Source organism: Nansenia antarctica (genome assembly GCF_963989245.1).
Source record: "Nansenia antarctica genome assembly, chromosome: 6".
NCBI lineage: Eukaryota > Metazoa > Chordata > Actinopteri > Argentiniformes > Microstomatidae > Nansenia > Nansenia antarctica.
In genome coordinates this window covers 4,209,358-4,234,357 of record NC_137676.1, presented here as the reverse complement: position 1 = coordinate 4,234,357, position 25,000 = coordinate 4,209,358, and the positions used below count along the sequence as shown (strand labels likewise).

Below are 25,000 nucleotides of genomic sequence, written 5' to 3'. Positions count from 1 at the left end.
GGGAGGGACCTGGGCGATGGGCGTGAGATGACCCCCGATCCAGGAGGCCAGGCCCGACTCCTACACAGGGACAGTTGACAGATGACAGTTGATAGTTGACCGTGAGTCAACAAAGTACATATTTTGATTTGATTTTGATTTGTCCCAAACACAATAAACATAAAAACATAAAAAAAGAAAAAGAAAAAAAGTTATCCAACACAATTTCACTTGGTGCAGTTTACACTAGCGAGTTCAGGAGGGGACAGGAGGAAGTGAGAACGTATCTAGCCCTGCCCCTTCCTTACAATATATTACACCATTTCAAAAACAGAGTCTCTTTCTATAACTAAATGTAACATAAATATCCATATACAACATAAATATCAAATGCAGAAAATTAAATAAGATGTACTTCAGTCACTTTACTACTCAGAGTCCTCTGTCCTGTACATGTCCAAAACACTTGTTTATAGTGGCCTTTGAATTTATTCATATTTTTGCTCAGTTTAACACTCACATCTAGTCCATTCCAAATCTAATTAAATTCTTAATAAAGCACCAATAAACCCTTTATAAAGCAGATGTCATAACCCTTCTGTGCCATCTTTTAAATGTGCACATGTGAATTATTTATGTATATATATATATATATATATATATATATATATATATATATATATATATATATATATATAGCCTCTAATTTAATGTATACATCTGTATACACCATACTGCACATACGTAGCTACCTTGACTATACATATCTTATTGATATCCATCTACTGTATATAGCTCTAACTACCGTACTTGCAATACTGTACCTATCACTTATCACTATCATGTTTTATATTCACAATTTCTTTCTTTTCTATCACTTCTGGTTAGATGCTGAACTGCATTTCGTTGTCTGGTACTTGTACTCGGCAATGACAATAAAGTTGAATCTAATCTAATCTAATCTAATCTAATCTAATCTAATCTATTCTAATCTATTCTAATCTATATCCTTTGGCCTCCATGGTCATGTTTTGAGGTGGTCTTACCTCACACCCCTTGGCCATGGCAAAACCTCCACCCAGCAACAAGATGATGTTCCATGGGACACACTCCTGTGCCTTCTTCCACGATAGGAGAGGGATATATTCAGTATTTGGTGCTGTAGAAAAATACTTATTATTATTAACATCCTCAAAGTGGTTTATAATGTCCATAGCTATACTTTTGGTTTACTTTCACATTTACATTTTTGACATTTGCACACGCCTTTATGCAAACAACATACAATGTTTACAAATACATTTGTCTAAGTCAGTGAATCATCTATCCATCAGTCATCATAAGAAAAAGTAATCTATGCTATGACCAGGGGCATTAGCAGCTACAATGCTAGAAGGAAGATACATTTTTGTAGTACTAGTAGTAGTAGTAGTAGTAGTAGTAGTAGTAGTAGTAGTAGTAGTAGTAGTAGTAGTAGTAGTAGTAGTAGAGAAGCTATACAGGGGGTAGTGTGGATGAGGACGTATTTAGTCTTAAAGTTAAGACGCAGCCTCAAGAGATGGGTCTTCAATCTATGGCTGAAGTTTAAGACCTGAGACCTTAAACACAGTCAATTGTAACACGGTCTGGTGAAGAGGGCCGCATGTCGGCAAATCTCAAGTCACGCAAATGAGCAAAAAGCAAGCTGGATTCTCAAGTTGGATTCTCTGTCTCGTCTGCCATAGGCTACTGGGTAAGTGATACATGGCTTGTAAACAAACTTTTTAGGACTGTTCAAAAGCAAGGACTGTGTGACCATCTAATTATGTGTAGTTACGTGTTTTTAGCATGTGGATGTTCTGTCAGCGTGTTGTGATTGGCTAAACATGCAGCAAGATGTTCATAGCGATGTTCCCTTTTAGCCGCTAGCTATTAGCAGCTGTTTTGCGTGTGTTTTGATTCAGAGCGATGTTCTCTGGTATTTGGTTTGAGGTGTACCCACATTCAAGCATAAGCATATCTTCTTCAAATAAAAAAAATCTTCTTCTTTGCAGTTCACTATTTTGAAAGCCTACAATCTGCACTTTCATAACCTGGAAAAAAACTTGAGGACTTTTTAACCAGACCCTGTCACATTCTCCAACCATGCAGAACCCAGTCGAGCGTTAGGAAGAAAGTTTTTTTTTTTTTTCTTCTTTTCTGTTACACAAGTTGTGTGTTTGATCGGTAGCTGAACATGCTGTACACACAACAAACCCAAGTGTGGCAACATAATGTGGAGAGATTAATATAATCACAGAAACAGAGAGGCCACAGTCTCACCTCTCAACAGGACCCTGCTCAGACTCCCTAATCTACGTCATTAACATTCCTGAGGTTATTTAACAGTACCTTATAACAGAGGCGATGCTAGTTTCTGCTAGTTTCAGAAATGGACTTACAGTATGACTCTCTATTCCACCTGTTTAGTCATCAATGATCGTTCACGGCTGGTAAGGTGGTAACTTGAATGATAATGTTGAGTTACAACTCGTAACTCTGACCTACAAAGTCCTGGCTATGTCTATAAAAAGTGGCTTCTATTCAACATTCCTTTGAAAGTTCAACATATCAGTTACATTTAAATGTGTTACACTCAGCAGGTGCTTTTATCCAAATGTTATTTCCACACCCACACACACATCCGCACACCCACACACACCTACACACATCAGTTGCTGTAACAATTATGAGACACTGAAAACATGTGATTTCCTTTGACTAACCCAGAGGATCAAACCACCAGTTGAATGACGGCTTCCGGGAAGGGAAGAAGAACAGCACTGACACGATGACGACACCGGTGACCGCATCTGACACATACCTAGAGGAGGGTGACATCCGCAGAACAGGAAGGGTGTAAAACAAATGTCACGAAATGGAGAATACAAGCTAATGGGCAGTAATCTGTTGTTGCGGTTGACCATTAATCGTGACGTTAGAATTATACGGTTCTATCTCCCATTTTTGTCAAAATTTAGTTTTTTACATAATCTGATCCATTAGGTGTTTATTAATGCCTGTGTGGTGTTATTTTTAAAATGTTGACATTTTTGAGTTAGTAATTAATCAAATACAAAGGTTCCATCTCATAAAACATAATGGAATGTAAAAACTTTGACGCTCAATATCTCTGAACTACCCTAAACGGAGATAGAACCTTATAATTCTAAGCTCACGTATTGCGGTTCACCATTAATGACTGTATGTGATCGACTTACCCTTTGGGGAAAAACACAGACCATCCAGTGACAAATTTGGGATCTCTTGTGAACAAAAGAACGGCGAACAAGATGAAAAAGAACCCGATAGATCCTTCTGCAAAGCTGGAGGTTGGAAATGGAAAGAGGTGGTCAGTTCACAGAGAGTCGAGAGTTATGTCACATTGCGCTATTCTTATTAACACTTTAAACACTGTTATTTATTTATTTATTGTTTCACTTATTGTCTGTTTTTTGTCCTAGCACTTTGTTTATTGTTATGCACCAACAGACCAAAGCAAATTCCTTGTATGTGAAGACCTACTTCTGTTTCTGATTCTGATTCTGATTCTGATTCTGATTCTGATTCTGAACAGGAATGGTCAACCATGGTCCAGGAGGGCTTGCAGTGCATGAGATAGTGGCTGCATTCGTATAACTTCGCCGGAGTGCACACTGGGATCAACGTCATGAAGGGACAAGAGGCTTTCCATGAGTGCTGATCAGATTTCCAGAGCGAATTTACAAACGCAGCCATATTGTTGTTGTCTCCAGTCACAAACTGATTCATATGAGCCGCCTGGACCACGGTCAGTTTAATTTGGTGCCTGGTCGGTGTTAACTAGCAGTTAAATCAAGTTACAAAGATCCACCTTGTATGACACATTTTAAACATAATGTCTGGTAAAACGTAACGTAATGCTTCAGTTGGTTGATGACATTGGCACTATTGATGAAATGGAATATAAAAAAAGATCTAGTACATTCCTCCTGTGTGTGTTAGGATGTGGAGACAGACTGTGTAGGGGTCTTACTTTATGGGGCCCAGTCTTCTGTAGTCCTCAGCAATAACAGCCTGGGCCTTGACCTCCGCTTGAGCTCTCCGGTCCTGAAGCCTCACACACAACCTGAACACCACAAAGGAAACATAAAACGGGAACAAAGGGAACATAAAGTAAGTCAAAAAGGAAATACCACTCACTGTATTACTCAGGCAGTGGTAATCCAGGATTGACTAGAGCCCAAATGTGGAACTTTCTATATGATTAGTTTCAGGTTTTGAAACCACATTATTTAGTCAAACATCACTAGGTCAAAATCAGTTCACTCAAACTACACAATCTCATTCGGTCAATGCAATAATAGGTTACTCATTGATACTTTCTATAGATGAACAACATAAATGAACTATTCTGTTTATTCTACTGTACCTCAGCTCAGAACTTCTACAAAAGTCAAAATAAGATGTTAGCTCAAAGAGGTCAATATTTCATGTCTGGTGAGTGATATACTTATGCGATAGTTTGATTCCTTTGTTTCCTCGTACCGTGTGTTCAAGCCCCCATGGAGGAACGCGATCCATAACCATCCCACGATCAGGAAGAGAACCATCAGAGGGAAGGCAAACGCAAACCAAGAGCCGAAATTGATCAAGTCACATTCTGGGAAGTAACTAGAAAATAAAGAGCCAACTGTCAAAAAAGAAACAGCAACATTAACAGTAACTATAAACCATGCATGTACAGTTGAAAGAATAGAAAAAACAGGAGACAAAATTGTGGATATGATTGTATAAGTTGCTGAAACTGAAATAAAAACTAAGTAAAAACCAAAAAACAACACAGTTATTTATCACTTAAATCCTAACTCTGTCAGGGGGGTGTTACATGCCATGGGAGGCACTAAAAAGTACATTTGAGGTACTAAAAAATCTTCCACTTGGTACAGTTCCTCTGCTGGCCAATGAGGATAAGATTTGGGGCAGTACCTCTTAAGCTGACCAATGAGGATGAGGTTTGGTGCAGTGCCTGTCAGGGTGGCAGTCCCTCCGATGCTGGCAGCGTAGGGGATACAGATCAGGAAGCCCTTCCACACCTTCATCTGATACTGGGACTCAGACACGATCTCCTCCGTGGTCCTGTCATCAGGCCTCTCCGACTCCATCCCATTCGTCCTTGAGAAATCAGACATAGAGATGTAACCATGGAGATGTAACCTAAACACTTCATAACACACAGTTAAGATACCACCCATTGCAAATGATACATTGTGGTATAGATGGTAGCAGGTAAACAGCTTACATTGCAGTATTCATATTAACATATAATAACTGTTATAAGCAACTATAGCAAGTGTTTTAATTTCTAATTGCTACACAACAGACCTACTTACAGTAATAACCTTGTCCTAACCCTGGTCATGTGTACGTAACAATGAATAATTACAATACTTGTGACATAATACTTTGTTAGCCTCATGGCATAATTGCCTCAGTCATGTTTCACTTGTGGTCAGCCGAGCCATCTTTGTATGTAGTGTCAAAAACGCCTATGTCAAAGAGATGACTTGGGCTGATAGTGGAATGTAACAAGCATTCTGATTGGCACTCTGAGCAGGCTGATGGCAACGGCAATAGTGCACAGTGAACCAGCAGTGTTAGGAGAGTAGAGTTAGGCAGATATCTCAATTTGGCTAAAATATGACTTAGGCAATTATGCTACGAGGCTAACGACTTTCTCTTGTCATTGCAAAGTAATACAAACACTGAAATGTTAGGTGAGTAACTTTATTCTCACTTGATTTGAGCATTACATTTGTGACAGTAGCTGGTGAAAGGGGTGAACAATCAAAATGTTCAGTCTTTTATTCAGAAAAATTTAAATTCAACGTTGTTGAAAATCAATGACACACTTGCTAGTCAAGCCAATAACAATATTGCCATGCAATAGATTCGGTGAGTAATCTGCACTACTACCTAGTAAGTGTAGAGTAGTGGGGATTACTCACCGAATCCATTACATGGCAATATTTTGGCTTGACTAGCGAGTGTGTCATTGATTTTCAACAACGTTGACATTTATTTACATTTTTCATAATAAAAGTCTGAACATTTGGAACGTTGCCGACTTGTTCCCCATTTTACCAGCTGCCATTTTGAATTGTTACGTTTGTTTACCCGTGCTTTCTTACCTGTTATCTATTGACAATAATTGTGTTTCGGAGGGCAGTGCATGCAGCTTTACTTGTGATGTGTGACCTGATGGATGTGGAAGTGAACAGGTTGTGTTAAAAGTTATTTCTCACAATTTCCCACCTACTATTTATTCAGTTACCAATTCTGAGAACAAAGTTGCATTCATTTCAAGGGCAGGGAGTCAGGAAAAGGGAGTCTCTCTAAAATCATCCAACAGAAATCATCAAGTCTTTGAGTTTCTAGACTTTGACGTTTAATATATGAACGGAAAGGAGCCAAATATAATCAATCAATTACCATTTGAATATTGACTAACTTGAAAAAAGCCATGTGACAGGACCATTAGTGTACAATGTTCACACAATGTTCACACCCTGGGTTACATATTAAAGTCTCCGGGGGGACAACCTCAAATATTGTACAACATCACCTTTTCCAATAGAAAATGAAAGTCGTTTGTTTGTTTGTTTTTCTATGTACTAAAGAAGAAGAACGTTTGAAGAACGTTTTATTTGTCAAGAGTTGGTATTTGGTTTTCTCTTGGTAGCCTATCCCTGGTAAACTACTTCTGGCTTAGCTACTGTATATCTTTTATCTGTTCACTGAAGCATTTAGGTGAGGTAGTTGCTCACATGATAAAACCTGAAAAGACCAACTCCTCAGCTCAAGGGCTAATTTGGTCGGGTTCAACACCCAGTCAGTCGTAATGTACGTAGATAATAACATAATAATAATGTTTGTGGTCCTCTGTGGCTCAGCAGGTAGAGCATTGTGCTAGCAACGCTTAGGTTGTGGGCACGTTTCCCACTGGGACCATGTATACTGAAAAATGTATGCACTCACTGCAGTGTAAGTCGCTTTGGATAAAAGTGTCAGCTAAGCGGCATATACCGGTACTGTATATATATATAAAAGACCAAATCTCCTTAGCTCAATGGGCTAATTCGGTTGGGTTCGATACCCAGTCAGTCAGTAATGTAGGTAGGATTACTGGATAAACCTTGGCCGACTCACTCTCTGGGTCATCTTTGGCCCTGCAGTTCTCTTTCAGGGTTTCCAGGTCTCCAAACAGGCTCTCCAGGATGGCGTTGGCGATAGGCAGCATCATGGCCGTGGTGGCTGTGTTGCTGAGCCACATGGACAGGAAGGATGAGGTGACCATCATCCCCAAAATCAGCCTGGTGAGAGACACAAACAGACACACAGCCTGGTGAGAGACACAAACAGACACACAGCCTGGGTGAAGAACAAGACTATCTCGTTCCGTGTTACGTGGGATGTTATTGTTAGACAACAAAGTGAAAAACAACCAGAAAATATCCAATGATGTATGATGATGAACGAACTTTATATGGTTAGAAAATTGAAACCCAGATTCAAGCATTAATAAGGTCTCTTCTCACCAAGCTGGCTTTACTCCAACAATCAGAAGGACCTTCAGAGCTATTCTGCGATGGAGTCCCCATTCCTCAATAGCTGACGCCATGATAAGACCACTGAGGAACAGAAAGTTGGTGTCCACAAAGTATTGGGGGCAGACTTTATTGGATGGAAGTATCCCCATAGTTGGAAATAGGCAAACCGGCAGCATGGCTGTCACAGCTAAGGGAAGAGCCTCTGTGCACCAAAACGTAGCCATAAGGAGCACCACATAGAGGCATTTCCCCTCCTGAAACACAGGACAGACAGTGGCATTAGTGGAGGGTCTACCAGGTCTACCACAGGAGGACTTCATTGATTAAAGATGATCTATAGGCTACTTATCTGAAGTCAATAACTGACCATTTCATTGATTGTGATTCATATAATTGCAACAGAAGTTTGGTTAAAAGGGTTTCTGATTTAAAAGCATGCCTCATTAGTCATTGTAATTATTGATTTTTTTTTAGCAATCAACATTGAGCTTGATCTAATACATATGACTTACTGGTTGTGAGTAAACGTGATGTTACAGTGTCCAACCTACCTTTTCTGGCAGAGCAAAAAGTAACGGGAGAAGAATAAGTGGGGTGACGAAAAGTATCAGCTGTTTTCTGACGCACCACGATTTCTTAGCGAATAATAATATTGATTCCATTTCCGAGGTCAGTTATTCCTTTCTGGGACGACTTCGAAGTAGTTTAGTGACACATAAGTGCAGAACTTTGAAGCCCCTATCTGTTTTATCACTTTGACTCCGTGGTTGTCGCAGTCCTGGAGAAGATTAACTATTCGCTTACAGGTTAACTCCTCGCACTTCACAACTTAGGGATGCTCGACTTGCATTACCTGACTTACTGCCTGGCAAGCACACACATCGTCGCAACTGTGACAAGAGAAACGCGAGTGCATTTACATTTCAAAAGCACATTTTAGAATAACGTTCCAGAAGAAAGTTCTGGGCTTGCAAAGTCCAATTTTGGCAGTTATAGTTTGGAAGACTGATGCATACATAGTTTAAAGATAGTGATATGGACAGATGGATAAAAGACAAGTCAACGTTTAGGATATAGTCAACGTTTAGGATATACAGATAGATTATAGAACGTTACAGTAGAATAGATCGTAGACCACCAGAATAAGATGACGGCTGCGTTCGTCAAATTCGCTCTGGAATCTGACCAGCACTCATGGAATGCCTCTTGACCAATCAAATTACTTGATCCCTTTATGGCGTTGAACCCAGTATGCGCTCCGGCGCTCTCAGAGCGAATTTACGCACAGAGCCAACATAAGATAAGATTCAACAGTATTGTCATTGAACAGAGCACTGAGATTGTCAAGTACTGAGACAACAAATTGCAATTCATGCACACATCTCCCCCCAGGGAGAACAGAGCTCTGGTTACAGGGCTTCAGCACCCCAGGAGCAGTTAGTGGTTAAGTGCCTTGCTCAAGGGCACAACGGCAGTGCTAGGCAACCTTCGGTCACCAGCTCACATCCGGCTCCCTCCTGGGGTGAGGATCAAACCAGCGACCTACAGATTGCTGGCCGGCCTCTCTAACCTCTAGGCTACCTGCCTCTCTAACCTCTAGACTACCTGCCTCTCTAACCTCTAGACTACATGCCTCTCTAACCTCTAGGCTACCTGCCTCTCTAACCTCTAGACTACCTGCCTCTCTAACCTCTAGACTACATGCCTCTCTAACCTCTAGGCTACCTGCCTCTCTAACCTCTAGACTACCTGCCTCTCTAACCTCTAGGCTACCTGCCTCTCTAACCTCTAGGCTACCTGCCTATTTAACCTCTAGGCTACCTGCCTCTCTAACCTCTAGGTGGCTGGTCAAACTGGTAATGAGATGGCAAAAATGTCCGAGCTAAATGTTGGCTGGGCAAGCTGATACTGAGACTGTCCAGCTGGTCAACCAGTTAAGTGTCGGGTAGTCAAACAGGTTATGAAATAGCTTGACGCTGGTCAACCAGTTAGGCTGGTAAGGCTGGTTATGAGGTTAATACAGGCAGAGGAACTAACAAGTAAGTAAGTAAGTAAGTAAAGCTTTATTTATACAGCACCTTTCATACAAGAAATGCAGCTCAAAGTGCTTTACAACAGGATAAAAACATATACAAGCATAAAATGAATATAAAAGCAGGGGAAGTATATAAAACAGTAAAAAGAAGGTAAAAATAAAATACAATAAAAGAAGAGAAACAAATGTAAGAAATAAATAGATAAAACATTAATAACACGGTCTTAATCTGAGTCCCTTGCCTTGAAAAGTGAACAAGAAGTGTGACGAACCCTTTCTGCACTAGTAATGATAGTAATAATAATAATAATAATAATTATTATTATTATTATTATTATTAATTTAATTTAAAAGCGCCTTTCTCAAACTCAAGGACACTGTACAGAAAACAAAGAGAAGCAAGACAAAAAAAAAACAGAACAAAGATACAAAAGATAAAATCATATTCAAAAAAGAAAAATGGTGTCGGAGTTCAGGCAGCTATGGGGAGTAGTGTTAGTCAGGACCCAGGCCATGCTGCACGGAGGTGAGTCTGATACAACAGATACAGGGTCTTGAGTCTGGTCTTGAATGTATTGAGAGTATCAGAGCATTATAGTAGGCCCATAGGGCCAGATACTGTAGTATTAGTATAATCAACAATTTAATTGTGACATCATGTGTTCTAATTCAGAGCTGTTGGATACAGTATCAACTGAGTTGCAGTTGATAATCTTAATTGTGACATCATGTGTTCTAATTCAGAGCTGTTGCATACAGTATCAACTGAGTTGCAGTTGATAATCTTAATTGTGACATAATGTGTTCTAATTCAGAGCTGTTGGATACAGTATCAACTGAGTTGCAGTTGATAATCTTAATTGTGACATAATGTGTTCTAATTCAGAGCTGTTGCATACAGTATCAACTGAGTTGCAGTTGATAGTTTCTTGAAAGTCTGACCGACTGTAGATCATATATAGGGGACTATCCAAATAAATTGTGACCAGATTTCCTGGTCCACAATTTGTTCCCTCGCTGCCCTATTGTATTGTTGATGCAGCTGAGCCACATTCATGTGATGGTTTGCTGTGCTGGTCGCAGGGGGTGGTGGGGACAGCGTGTTTGTAAGACCTGGCCTAATTTCAGTTTTATACAATACACACATTTTATTTTTGTTTCCCAGTGAGGGAACTTGTTTTGTGGAGTTCGTAGGCTACAAACACCTGTCGCCATTACAGCACCAAGACAAACAATAATAAACAAATACAAGAAGACAGTAGACTACAATCGGCTGTGATTGGGTGATTTCAGGAGTTGTGGGAAGGTATCTTTTGTGCGAGTCGTTCAGTAGATGTGATCTGCTGTGATCTGCGGTCTCTGTTGATCAATAGTTCAAACTGATCATGATAATGACACCAGTTTTATAAAGAGTAGGGTTGTGCTTCGATACTGTATCTATACTGTATCTTCTCAGATGTAGATGATGTGACTTTTCACTGCGGCTCAACTCATGTCAGTTGAAATGCCATCGACCCACCTCCATCTACACACCTCCATCTACACACCTCCATCTACCCACCTCCATCTACACACCTCCATCTACACACCTCCATCTACACACCTCCATCTACACACCTCCATCTACACACCTCCATCTACACACCTCCATCTACACACCTCCATCTACACACCTCCATCTACACACCTCCATCTACACACCTCCATCGACCCACCTCCATCTACACACCTCCATCTACACACCTCCATCTACACACCTCCATCGACCCACCTCCATCTACACACCTCCATCTACACACCTCCATCTACCCACCTCCATCTACACACCTCCATCTACACACCTCCATCTACACACCTCCATCTACACACCTCCATCTACACACCTCCATCTACCCACCTCCATCTACACACCTCCATCTACACACCTCCATCTACCCACCTCCATCTACACACCTCCATCTACACACCTCCATCTACACACCTCCATCTACACACCTCCATCTACACACCTCCATCTACCCACCTCCATCTACCCACCTCCATCTACACACCTCCATCTACACACCTCCATCTACACACCTCCATCTACACACCTCCATCTACCCACCTCCATCTACACACCTCCATCTACACACCTCCATCTACACACCTCCATCTACCCACCTCCATCTACCCACCTCCATCTACACACCTCCATCTACACACCTCCATCTACACCGTTCCATCTACACACCTCCATCTACCCACCTCCATCTACACACCTCCATCTACACACCTCCATCTACACACCTCCATCTACACACCTCCATCTACACACCTCCATCTACACACCTCCATCTACACACCTCCATCTACCCACCTCCATCTACACACCTCCATCTACACACCTCCATCTACACACCTCCATCTACCCACCTCCATCTACACACCTCCATCTACCCACCTCCATCTACCCACCTCCATCTACACACCTCCATCTACACACCTCCATCTACCCACCTCCATCTACACACCTCCATCTACACACCTCCATCTACACACCTCCATCTACACACCTCCATCTACCCACCTCCATCTACACACCTCCATCTACCCACCTCCATCTACACACCTCCATCTACACACCTCCATCTACCCACCTCCATCTACACACCTCCATCTACACACCTCCATCTACACACCTCCATCTACACACCTCCATCTACACACCTCCATCTACACACCTCCATCTACACACCTCCATCTACACACCTCCATCTACACACCTCCATCTACACACCTCCAGGCCTTTTGAAACATTATATATAATTATTGGTAGGATTAACCCTTGTATGACCTTCTGGGTCGGTGGGACCCATCTTCAATCTTTACTAAAAATAAAAATGATACAATTAAAACAAAAATTCAACCTGAGACTCATTGGCCATGGCTCATTTTCATTGAGTACCCACTGTGCACCCCCCCTCCCCCTCCCCCCTACACATTTATATTACATATGGGGTCTTCGGGTCCAATGTGTAAATTGGAACTAAGCAAGAGAATCCGCCTCCTCGGGTCAGAGCCGGTCGGGGGCAGGTCAGAGGTCAGTGACGTCCCGTCCTCCCCCATAAGTATTTTTACATAAATTGTTATGGCTGTATTGCTTTAAAAACCCAATAATGTCATGGCCAGACCCGCGAAGACCACGTGTGTAACAAAAAAGATGAAGATCCTACAAGGGTTACGATTGTTTTCTTCTTTTGGCTCTATTCGGTTGTCGTGACGTGTTTTCCGGGTCCAACATTGGCTGAGGCGCTCTCTTCAAAATGCCGCAGTAATATTAATAATTCTAATAATTAATTATATTTGTATAGCGCTTTCCGAGGCTCAAAGACGCTGACAATATGGGAAAAACGGGAAAGTGCTGTGTCCCTTATTGTATGAATAGATCTGAGTCTAAAAAACGATTGAACTGTCATTCTACCGCTTTAGTACACTGGTACTCTGGTGCGGGGAATTTTTTATTTGGACCCGGAAACGCGTGACGTCAGACTTAACAACCGAATACTCATTTGATTTGAAAATCAAACAATTATTATGAGGTTAGTTACAGTACTAGATTGTCAGCTTTTATGGATTTTTTGTGTGTATATTCCTTTCACCATTTCGACATTACAACACTTTACATAGCCCCCCAATTTCAGGGCAGCAAAAGTATTGGGACAGATATTGTCCAAATGAAGTGATTTTCTTTATTGTTTTGTATTCAGTTGTAAATTGCGTGCAATAACTGCCTGAAGTCTGAAACCCATTGACCCCACCAGATGGCAGATATCTTCTCTAGCTCTACCAGGTCTGTACTACAGCCATCTTCAGTTGTTGTTTTGAGGTTGCCTTAGGTCTCATCTCTAGCAAATTAAATGCATATTCATATATTTGATTTAAATCTGGAGATTGACTTGGCCAGTCAAGAACATTACACTTTTTGGCCCTGAAGAAACTCCTTAGTTGCAGTATGTTTGGGGTCATTGTCTTGCTGAGTTTGAAGGCATTTGCTTGTACTTGAGCAGATGTTTCTGTATACTTCGGAGTTACAGTTTTTTTTCGCAGTGTTCAATACTGAAATCACAGAGTCACAACTCTTCATACAGTCAGCAAAGCAGAAGTCCATTTGGACCAAACTGTGACTCTTACTCTGTGATTTGTGCATTGCTTTCATACAGAATGCATTCAATGACCACGTTCTCCAAAACGCCATAACACTTCTCTCATTCAAACTCCCCCACCTGCAAAACACTATGTACTGTGTTTGCAACACATTTTTCCAATGTTACGTAATTCTGCTGCTGCTCAATGAAGAAGTGAGCCAGTTCCAGTGGCACACCCCCTCCACCATATGTCACAGATCTTGGGCAGCTCCCTTCTTCTCTACACTTTCCTCTTAATCATTTTAATAATTAATAATAATTTTGCCATTTAGCAGACGCTTTTAATCCAAAGCGACTTACAATTACGAATTACAGGGACATTCCCCCTGGAGTAACTGAGGGCTAAGTGCCTTACTCAAGGGCACACTAGTAGTGGTGTGGCTTCAGGCGGGATTTGAACTCACAACCTTCCGATCACAAGTCCAACTCACTATCCACTAGACCAACACTGATGCTCCAGGTTACAAGAACAGAAGTCTCATACCTTTATACTATAGCTACCATTACAATAACATGCGATAGTATGCTAAACTCCAAGTTACTACACATCATTTATACAAATTACTATGATTCCTGGATGTTTCTGTTTCCTGTCATACTTTAGCTTCCATGCCTATTCATAGAATCAAAAAGTGTGCGTGTGTGTGTGTGTGTGTGTGTGTGTGTGTGTGTGTGTGTGTGTGTGTGTGTGTGTGTGTGTGTGTAATACTGCTAATTATGTGCAACTCCGTCTTTGACCCTATCATCTATGCCTTGCACAGCCTGGAGATATGCAAAACGTTCAGATACGTAGATAGCTGTGCTACTTCAGTCTCCAGTGTAAATACTGATATATTATACAGCTTTGAACATGGAAGCTCAAAGCTATACTCAAAGCGTGCTGTGTGGAAACATACAGTAGTTGTGACATTCAAGCAATTTCCAGCAATTTGGTTGTTTTTCTCAAACTCAACAGCAGTTCCATTTTTAAATGTCATGGTGCGTTTAGAAATCATAACCCATTTGTCTTAAATTTAAAAAAAAAAGTTATAATAAATCATAATAAGGAAAATAAGGTTGCAAGTCGGGGCTCTCGGAGGCTTGTGGCTGTGGGGCGACACCAGTGCTTACGACCCTGCAACCTAAAGACGATTTTGAAAGAGTCGAGCACGCCTTTCTCCTTTCTAGGGATGATATTTCAATAATTGAAGTGCTCAAGATGTTCCTTTCTCCCTCACTCCTTCCTTCACTGAAGTAGGGGGGGGGGTGAGTGAAACAATTAGATTCAGGTGCCGTGAGAAATGGCAGAATTTACAAAAGCTTCAGCAGTCAAATGTCAGGCCCAATTGTGTGCTGTGTTCATAAAAAAAACGATAAAAAAAAACCGTAAGGGATACTTCATATCAGTTCCAGACATTTTTAACAACAGGCATCGAATATTTATTTATTCTCAGAATTCCCCAGTTATAGCAATGTGTGCCTGTCAATATGACAGATCCAGTAGATAGATACCCTGAATTGTGTGCCTGTGTGTGTGTGTGTGCATGTGCGTTCGTGCTTGCGTGTGCGTGTGTGTGTGTGCGCTCGTGTGTGTGCGTGTGTGTGTGTGTGTGTGTGTGCATGCTCTGTTATCCATCCGCTACATCACATAGCCTCACCCTGGATGAGCGTCACCCACCTTCAGGCTCACTCAGCTGGACTAGGGGGGGGGGTGCCGGTGAGAGGGCAGACAAGCAAGGGAGCCAGGCAGCCACACTTCTCACTGTCTCTGGTCAAAGAGGTGCTCTGCTCACTCAGCATCCAGCAGCAACATCACTCCTGTAGAAGCTCCAACGAACAGGTGGCTCTCTCTCTTTTACATCCCTGTATCTCTCTCTCTCTCTCTCCTTCTCTCGCTCTCTCACTCTCTCTCTCTCTCTCTTGCTCTCTCTCTCTCTCTGATATCTTACCTACCTTTTCCACCTGATGAACAGCACATACGAAGACCTGCTGCTGCCGTGGCACCTTCGGCTCAACGAGACCGGGGGGGAGGTGGAAGAAGGAGTCTCCTCCTCCCTGTGGAACAACCGCACAGCGCCCGCCGGCGGCCCGTGCGAGCAGGTCCACATCCAGGCGGAGGTGTTCCTGACGCTGGGGATCGTCAGCCTCCTGGAGAACATCCTGGTCATCTCGGCGGTGGCCAAGAACCGGAACCTCCACTCCCCCATGTACTTCTTCCTCTGCAGCCTGGCGGCGGCCGACATGCTGGTGTCCGTGTCCAACTCCCTGGAGACGCTGGTCATCGCCGCCCTCAACAGCCGCCTGATCGTGGCGGGCGACCGCTTGGTCCGGCTGATGGACAACGTCTTCGACTCCATGATCTGCATCTCACTGGTGGCGTCCATCTGCAACCTGCTGGCCATCGCCGTGGACCGCTACGTGACCATCTTCTACGCCCTGCGCTACCACAGCATCGTGACGGTGCGGAGGGCCCTCCTGGCTATCGGGGGCATCTGGCTGACCTGCGTGGTGTGCGGCGTCGTCTTCATCGTCTACTCGGAGAGCAAGACGGTCATCGTGTGTCTGATCACCATGTTCTTCGCCATGCTGGTGCTCATGGCCACGCTGTACGTGCACATGTTCCTGCTGGCCAGGCTGCACGTCAAGCGCATCACCTCGCTGCCCTCCGAGGGAGGGGGGGGCACGGCGCCCCGCCGGCGAAGACGACGACGGACGACCTGCATGAAAGGAGCCGTCACCATCACCATCCTCCTCGGGGTGTTCTTCTGCTGCTGGGCTCCGTTCTTCCTCCACCTCATCCTCATCATCGCCTGTCCGAGAAACCCCCATTGCGTGTGCTACATGTCTCACTTCACCACCTACCTGGTGCTGATCATGTGCAACTCCGTCATTGACCCGATCATCTATGCCTTTCGCAGCCTGGAGATGCGGAAGACCTTCAAAGAGATCCTGTGCTGCTGCAGTGCCGGCTGCTGTGGTGTCCAGTGGAAATACTGATGTGATATTATTAGCTTTGAACAGCTATGGCAGCTTCGGACACTGTGTCGAAACGTAGTTGTGACGTTGTGAAGTTTGGCTTTAGTGGCTTTTGTTTTCATGCTGCTGTTTTTATGTGTTGCTATATGTACAAATCGGAGATTGAGAGAAGTAAACGTTTGAAGGACCTTTGATTATTCCAGTGTGAGTTATTGTTATTGTTGTCATTCTCTCACTTTTGCCGTATGTCAGATGGAATATAAAAGGCTTAAAGGGATAGTTCACCTACAAGTCACAAAATTACATATTTGCTGCCTTATCTTGTCAGCAGTCTATGGGCAAGGATAGAGTTCAGTTCACGCTTTTGGATTGTTTTTTTTATAGCCACTGCAAAATGTCAGTAATTGTAGCATTTTCTAACCAAATATTGACCTCCATTGATTTTAGCTTAGAAAATGTTAGTGGAATAATAAAATCAGATTTTTTGGTCAGAAAAACTTTGAAGGCAAATTTGAAGCCTTTGCACTTTGCGCCCGTTTTGCAAAACCACCAGATCGCGTCACATATGGCAGTGGCGATATACATAAAGTCAAAGAGTGGGTTGACCTTTCTGTCCTTGTCCATAGACATCTGGCAAGATTAGGAAACACAAATGTAATTTTGTAATTAGGACGAACTATCCTGTTAAGTGATAGATTTGAATATACAGTTGTAAAGCATCTGTTGAAACTCCAACAACGGTATGCAATGACACAATTCTCTGACTTACTGTCAGGCTATACTGTAACAATCTGGGCAAAATGGATCTCATACAGTACATTTTAAGAACAAATATTCTTTTTTAAATATTATTTGAAGTCAACAGTGCAGTAGAAGAACCAACGTGTTCTACATTATATACTTAGGAGGAACATCACTCTAAATACAAACTGTTATCTTCAAGGTAGTGTACATTGTCTTACAATGCTGCAAATATGTATTTATTCGATTTAGAAATTATAAGTTCCTCTTAACAGTGGTCTAACAATTACAGGTCAGTTTGATGGTCTATTATTAGACAGTTTTGGTGTTGTTTATCAAAGTCGCCAATAGATGGAGCCCTATCCTCACTTTCCCAAATACCCAGCAGTTTTTTTTTTTTTGAGTTATAAAAGAGAAGAAGGTGGTGAAGAAACAAACACCTCTGTAGGTTTCTAATCAATACCGTTGCGATCCATATAAACAGTTTGATACATTATCCCGAGGCTGCAGCCCTGAGGTGAAGTCATTAGGCGCCCCTCTGTGATCAGGAGATGATGTCTCTGATGCGGACAGCATCTCAACCTGCTGGATTCCTTCAGCCCCCCCACTGCCCCCCTTGCCCCCCCCCTCCCCCTGCCCCCCCACAGGGCAAGGCCAATACAGGCTGGGCAACTAGCAGACAAAAGTAACTTGTAGTTCTTTCTTTCCCTCAGGAACAGCAACTGAAATAAGCTAAGAGGATATAGAGGATATGGATAAGAGGATTGGAGATGACAGAGCAATGACACTTAGATTACTTAGTGATGGTAGACAATTCTTGTGGTTTGAAAAGGGAAAAAGATTTTCAGACAGACAACAACAACAACAACAACAACAACAACAACAACAACAACAGGAACAACACACAGTCTACATTTGTACAATACACTTTATTAGGAACACTCTACTAATACTGGGTAGGGCCTCCCTTTATTAGGAACACTATACTAATACTGGGTAGGGCTTCCCTTTATTAGGAACACTCTACTAATACTGGGTAGGGTCTCCCTTTATTAAGAACATTATACTAATACTGGGTAGGGCCTCCCTTTATTAGGAACACTATACTAATACTGGGTAGGGCCTCCCTTTATTAGGAACACTATAATAATACTGGGTAGGGCCTCCCTTTATTAGGAACACTATACTAATACTGGGTAGGGCCTCCCTTTATTAGGAACACTATACTAATACTGGGTAGGGCCTCCCTTTATTAGGAACACTATACTAATACTGGGTAGGGCCTCCCTTTATTAGGAACACTATACTAATACTGGGTAGGGTCTCCCTTTATTAGGAACACTATACTAATACTGGGTAGGGTCTCCCTTTATTAGGAACACTATACTAATACTGGGTAGGGCCTCTTTTTATTAGGAACACTCTACTAATACTGGGTAGGGCCTCCCTTTATTAGGAACACTCTACTAATACTGGGTAGGGCCTCCCTTTATTAGGAACACTATACTAATACTGGGTAGGGCTTCCCTTTATTAGGAACACTATACTATTACTGGGTAGGGCCTCCCTTTATTAGGAACACTATACTAATACTGGGTAGGGCCTCCCTTTATTAGGAACACTCTACTAATACTGGGTAGGGCTTCCCTTTATTAGGAACACTATACTAATACTGGGTAGGGCCTCCCTTTATTAGGAACACTCTACTAATACTGGGTAGGGCCTCCTTTATTAGGAACACTCTACTAATACTGGGTAGGGACTCCCTCGGCTCTCAAAACAGCCTCAATTCTTCGTGGCATTGATTCCACAAGATGTTGGAAACATTCCTTTTGAGATTCTGGTCCATGATGATTGCATCACGCAATTCCAAGATTCAAGCTGTGTGACTCTCCCATTCTACCACATCCCAAATGTGTTCTATTGGATTTAGATCCGATGACTGGTCATGTTCCTAAAATCAGTTTGAGACAGCTTTTGCTTTGTGAAGATACATTACGGAAGGTAATGTAAACGAAGGTACATTACGGCCATGTAGGCATGCACATAGTCAGCAACAATACTCAAACAGGCTGTGGCATTCAAGCGATGATTGATTGGTATTAACAACCTCAAAGTTTGCCAAGAAAACTTTCCTCACACCGTTACACCACCTGAATGAAAGAGAAGATGTACAGTACAGGGATTCCTAATAAAGTATTCAGTGAGTGTAGTCTCGTGTGCTTAAACCACACTTCTGTGGAGTTCTGTGTTATTAATACATAACACCACAGCTTCCTGTTGGCCTATTTCCATGCAACACCCACTACACTTTCTTTAGAAAAGCTAGCAGGTGTCCTACAGTATGTTTGAGAAGAGCACATCTGAGTCCTGTATTACAATTGGGTACGACATTTCGTGAGCTTAGAATTATACGGTTCTATCTCCGTTTAGGGTAGTTCAGAGATATTGAGCGTCAACGTTTTTACATTCCATTACGTTTTGTGAGATGGAACCTTTGTATTTTAAGAATTACTAACTCAAAAATGTCAACATTTTAAAAACAACACCACACAGGCATTAATAAACACCTAATGGATCAGATTATGTATGACATATGACAAAAATGGAGATAGAACCTTATAATTCTAACGTCACGATTTGGATGGGGATAATATTCCAGCTGTTACAATTGCAACATTTTTGCAAATTGTACCACTGAGTGCAAGTTAATCATGTATATTTTGACTGCCGCAGGGTATCATTCCTACATCGTACAGGGGTTTTAGTCTGACTGCCTCTGTTGGTTTCTGTTTGTATAAGATGAACCGTTTATTCTTCCTCAGGGGGTGGCAGAGATGTGGGGTAAGTGGGAGGGGTGCTAGCATTGCTCTACATGTGAAACAAACCACATCCCCCAGGAAGAAACCTTCCTGTGCTAAAACAACACAGAAGCCCCCACATTGAACGTGAGCGCTGCTCAAACACGGTGCGAATTCTGTAGACCTGACTGACACAAGGTTCTACCCAGAACCACCAGCTACAGCAGCGCTCACACACACACACACACACACCATAGCCTGGCCCCCCCTTACCTGACTGACCTCCTTCTCCCCCATCGCCCTACCCGTAACCTCATCTACCCGATCCTCATCCACTGTTCCCTTCACTGTCCCTCCCTCGAAACTCAAAGGCTTCGGAGACCGTGCTTTTTCACGAGCTGCACCCCGCCTCGGGAACTCTCTCCCTCAACCACTCAGAGACTCACCCTCACTCTCCACTTTTAAGTCCCACCTCAAGGCCTACCTGTTCTCCCATGCATACAACCTTCCCTACCCCTTACCATCTCCCCTAATCCTGCCACCCCCCTCCCCCCCCTCGACATTGCTGTGTTAATTGTTCCCTGTGCCTGTTTGTTAACTCTGTGGTCTATGTGCTCATGTTATCTGTTGTTTGTTGTTTCTGTTTTTCCCATATCATCAGCTTCTTTGAGCCCCGGAAAAGCGCTATGAATAAATACGACAAATTATTATTATTATCACACACACACACACACACACACACACACACACACACACACACACACACACACACACACACACACACACACACACGGCAGAAGATAAGGAGCTATGACCACGAAGGCCACCACACTAGCGATGGTGACAAGTAAGACGAGGATGTTGATGTTGTGCTTGGTGAGGATGTTGATGCTGTGGTTTGTAACCATTTGTAACCATTGAAAGCCTTTTAACACTAGAACAGAAACATTTTTATATCTTTGCACTCGATCAAATTTCAGGACCCACCTTTCATGACTTTTCCTAGATATGTGTGTTCTACCACCCAGTATCCTTACATTTTCAAAATCACATCAGGATAAGCTAGTATAAAGCTATTTTGCAGTTTTTCTGTGTAGGAAGCTAATTTACAAGCGGCCAACTAGTGGACTAGTGGTTCCTTAATGGAAGGGTGTGCCGTCAGGGCCAGCAAGGCCTTCTCTGCTGGCCTAAACATCATCAGAATATACATTTTATTTTAATATATTTTTTCCACAAATATGTATTAATGATTCCCCATAGTCTATTCTCTTCATTTCATAGCTTTCCTCTTGGTTGCGCTGCTTCCAGTCTTCGATTGAGATTTGGAGGGCTGGCCTTTATGTTAGAGCTTTTATCCAATCAAAATGTGTTGCTAGGGGGCTCCAAAATCTGCCCAGCCTGCACGATAAACGGTGCCGCGGATACGACCTGTAACTTAACGTTGGAACGAGAAAACCTGTGGCGTACCTAGTAAACCTACGTAGATGCGAGCAAAAGCAACAACGGCGCCTGCTGTAAGGCTCAATGATGTCAGCACCCAGCACGTCTTTTGATTGGATACGCACTATTGATACGCACTATTGATACGCACTATTGATATTCACTATTGAGATGCGTAACTATGCCGGTAGATGTGAAACTTTTGAAAGTGCGCAGGGAAACGGAGGTCCACAACGAAAGCTTTCGTTGACTGATCGATAATACTGATCGATTGTGTCCTGTTTTTGGGTAAACAATAACTTTCATTTAGGGGACACGATAAATGCGCCGAGTCCACAAACAGAGGAAACTACGTTGAGCTTCTTTCTTTTCTGGCTGAAAACAACCCAGATTTACATTACCACCTGTCCACAAACAAAGTGGGAGAAGAGATCAAAATGGAGATTAAAAAGGCACCCTTTGTCGCTATTATGGTGGACGAGACGACAGACGTGGGTAATGTAGCGATCTTAAAGATGTTAGTTTAACACTCTTCATTGTAAATGCGGATTTATTGATTAAAAATGCTTCGGAAATATTAATATAACTGTTGTACTTGTCTGACTATGTTAAGGTGATGCAACGCCCGGTTATACTGTGTTTCTGTCTAGTTTCTAGAGCCATGGCGTCATAACGATGGTATTAAGAGGTAGAATAATTCAGGTAGGAATGTGTCGGACATCACTGAAGGCCTAGGTGTGAAATGCACCGCCCGCCACTGGGTGATAATAATAACAAAAAGAACTAAAGACAATAAGGAATAACACAGCTATGCAGACGGGTAAGAAGCCCAGAGTGTTGTGTTCTCTGGTCCTTTATACTTTGAGCACCAGGTGCAATCAGCACCTGAGGAACAAGACACAGCTGTTTACAATTAGATACTCAGACCAACCCCACACAGGACAGACATGGAGACAGACAGAGAGTGTGTGTGTGTGTGTGTGTGTGTGTGTGTGTGTGTGTGTGTGTGTGTGTGTGTGTGTGTGTGTGTGTGTGTGTGTGTGTGTGTGTGTGTGTGTGTGTGTGTGTGTGTGTGTGTGTGTGTGTGTGTGTGTGTGTGTGTGTGTGTGTGTGTGTGTGTGTGTGTGTGTGTGTGTGTGTGTGTGTGTGTGTGTGTGTGTGTGTGTGTGTGTGTGTGTGTGAACAAGTCTATGAAAATCCATCCGGATGTGTAGCAACCAACAAATACCCCATCACCCAGACAGACAAACAGACAGACCTGTGGTCCCACATCACACTCCTGCTGTTACTTCATATTACTTGTCTGCCATAGAGATCTTCTAAAGGAGGGGTTTGGAGGGTTTGGAGGGTTCGTGGGTGACTTAAGACATGTTTTAAGGATTCCTTGGGGGTTTGAACGCAATTGAATATGATATGAATCCCACGAAATGAAAATGGCTAATTTGGGGGTGTCTGTTAAATGGTTAAAGTGTTGATTGAACCTTGATAGTTTAGTTTCTGACAAATGGACGTTCTTCAATGTTGGGTCTTTAGCCGTTCTTTAGCCGTTGAGTCTTTAGCCGTTCTGCTCCCCGCCTCTGGAACTCTCTAAATTGTAAAACTCTAAAATGTATTATTATTAATAACAATCTAATGTCATAGACATTTTAAAAAAACTAAACAACCCACAAAGCAGGGGTGTCTGGGTAATCGCAGGGTCCTCTGTTTCGATTCCGGCCATCGACCTATCCTGCACCTCACACAACCCTCCTCTCTGTCTTTCTCTCATCCTTCCTTCCTGTCTATTTCTACTGTCTCTATCTCAATAAACCAGAAATGCTTTAAAAAAAAAAGAAAGAAAAGAGAAAGAAGCAGGTCTGAAGTCGTCATCACAGCATCCTGCTGTCTGAACAGTCGGCCTCCACTCAATAGGGCATAACCAGCAGGGGCCGCGAGGAAGCCTGGACATGATTCATCTCTCATCAGGATCAAACTTATCACAAACAGGTGGAAAGAAAATCAAAATGATGTATCCATCCAATGTACCTCATCTATCAAATCAAGTATTGGCAGAATTAAAATACACTTCTTTTTTCTTCGTGTTTTGTTACGAATCAATGCAGTGTTTGATTAATTGAGGAGTGGGGTTGTACTCTGTTAGACTGTCAATTACTTCGTGATGTTCCTACTTTAGTCTGCTTGTCATTGCTCGGATTTTTAAAAAACCTGCTCATGTCCGAAAGTAATTAGACGTATCACTGGTTGAGTCATACAATTTTATTTCAAGATTCAATACAGTAGGTAATCAATTCACAGACATCTTCTCACTCAATAACCACATTACGTCACTGTACACAAACTTAACTTCAAGGTCAAACATGTACAGTATTTTGAGCGTTGTATACTTTGTTGCTGTCCTCTTCACTGAAAATGTAAAAATGTAGAATATGCCATAGAAATAAATGTGTATATATGCATGTAAACAAAACTGTACAAATAGTATATACATACAGTTCAAAGTTCAACCACACCAAATGTTCATGACCACGACACCAGATTGGTAAATTGGGTCCGTCACAAACGTAACCTTGATCTAACCCGTAAGATTAACGCATTAACGTTGCCACCTCTGTTGTTTTTTCCTCCAATACCTCCTTGTGATTTTCCGAAGGACCTGATGAGAGGGGGGGAGGAAAATAACATGAAGATAATAGTCTAAGATCATGTGTAAAGGAAAATTGGCACCTACGTTTATGATATAAGCAGAGAGGATGTGGTGGGGCTGTAGGGAGGGGGGGGGGGCTGTAGCCGAGGGGTCTTGTCTCGCTTGGGGAAGGAAACGCTACCACCAAGTGAAACAAGCTCACCTTCTGCAAACCCCTGCAGTGGCAAGGTGTGGCGTAGTAGACAGTTATTAGTAGTGACAAACACCCATGACTCACTGTACTTACTTACTTACTTACTTATTGAATTGGTACATTGCCAGTATGAATGTCCACTAATTCATGCAGCGATTACTGTAATTGTGACTATACTTCGGTCTATGGACAACAGTCACGTTTTACATTTTAAATAAATCATCATTCTGTTTCCAAGAGCTAAGAAGAAATACACATATACATACAAGTTATAGTAAGTTATACAGTACATATTGTACGCTGCATGCCGTCTTCTACACATTGTATGTACTGTAAGTGAGGAGTATTGATTTACCCAGACGGAGGCGAGACAGAGGATGGTTTTGACAAGGCCCAACACAAAGCAGCCAATTACAGT

At 42.4% G+C, this 25,000-nt stretch overlaps 2 protein-coding genes across 2 annotated transcripts in view; one reads left to right on the top strand and one right to left on the bottom strand.

Annotated features, from left to right (window-relative positions):
* slc13a3 (solute carrier family 13 member 3) overlaps positions 1-8,248 on the bottom strand; it is a gene marked incomplete at both ends in the record, with an annotated part of 11,743 nt that extends 3,495 nt beyond the window's left edge. Inside the window, 11 exons of the mRNA XM_080533515.1 lie at positions 1-60; positions 1,026-1,138; positions 2,724-2,821; positions 3,219-3,323; positions 4,013-4,105; positions 4,525-4,650; positions 4,966-5,151; positions 6,168-6,234; positions 7,186-7,349; positions 7,575-7,840; positions 8,138-8,248. The exon at positions 1-60 is cut by the window's left edge and continues 102 nt beyond it. Of these exons, the coding sequence (XP_080389641.1) occupies positions 1-60; positions 1,026-1,138; positions 2,724-2,821; positions 3,219-3,323; positions 4,013-4,105; positions 4,525-4,650; positions 4,966-5,151; positions 6,168-6,234; positions 7,186-7,349; positions 7,575-7,840; positions 8,138-8,248 (1,389 nt within the window). The remainder of the gene's footprint in view (positions 61-1,025; positions 1,139-2,723; positions 2,822-3,218; positions 3,324-4,012; positions 4,106-4,524; positions 4,651-4,965; positions 5,152-6,167; positions 6,235-7,185; positions 7,350-7,574; positions 7,841-8,137) is intronic.
* A 7,504-nt stretch (positions 8,249-15,752) lies between these two features.
* Positions 15,753-16,784, top strand: mc3r (melanocortin 3 receptor; the record flags this gene model as incomplete). Its single annotated transcript, XM_080533514.1, has 1 exon — positions 15,753-16,784. The coding sequence occupies one exon, from the start codon at positions 15,753-15,755 to the stop codon at positions 16,782-16,784; it is 1,032 nt and encodes a 343-aa protein (XP_080389640.1).
* Positions 16,785-25,000: the final 8,216 nt, after the last annotated feature.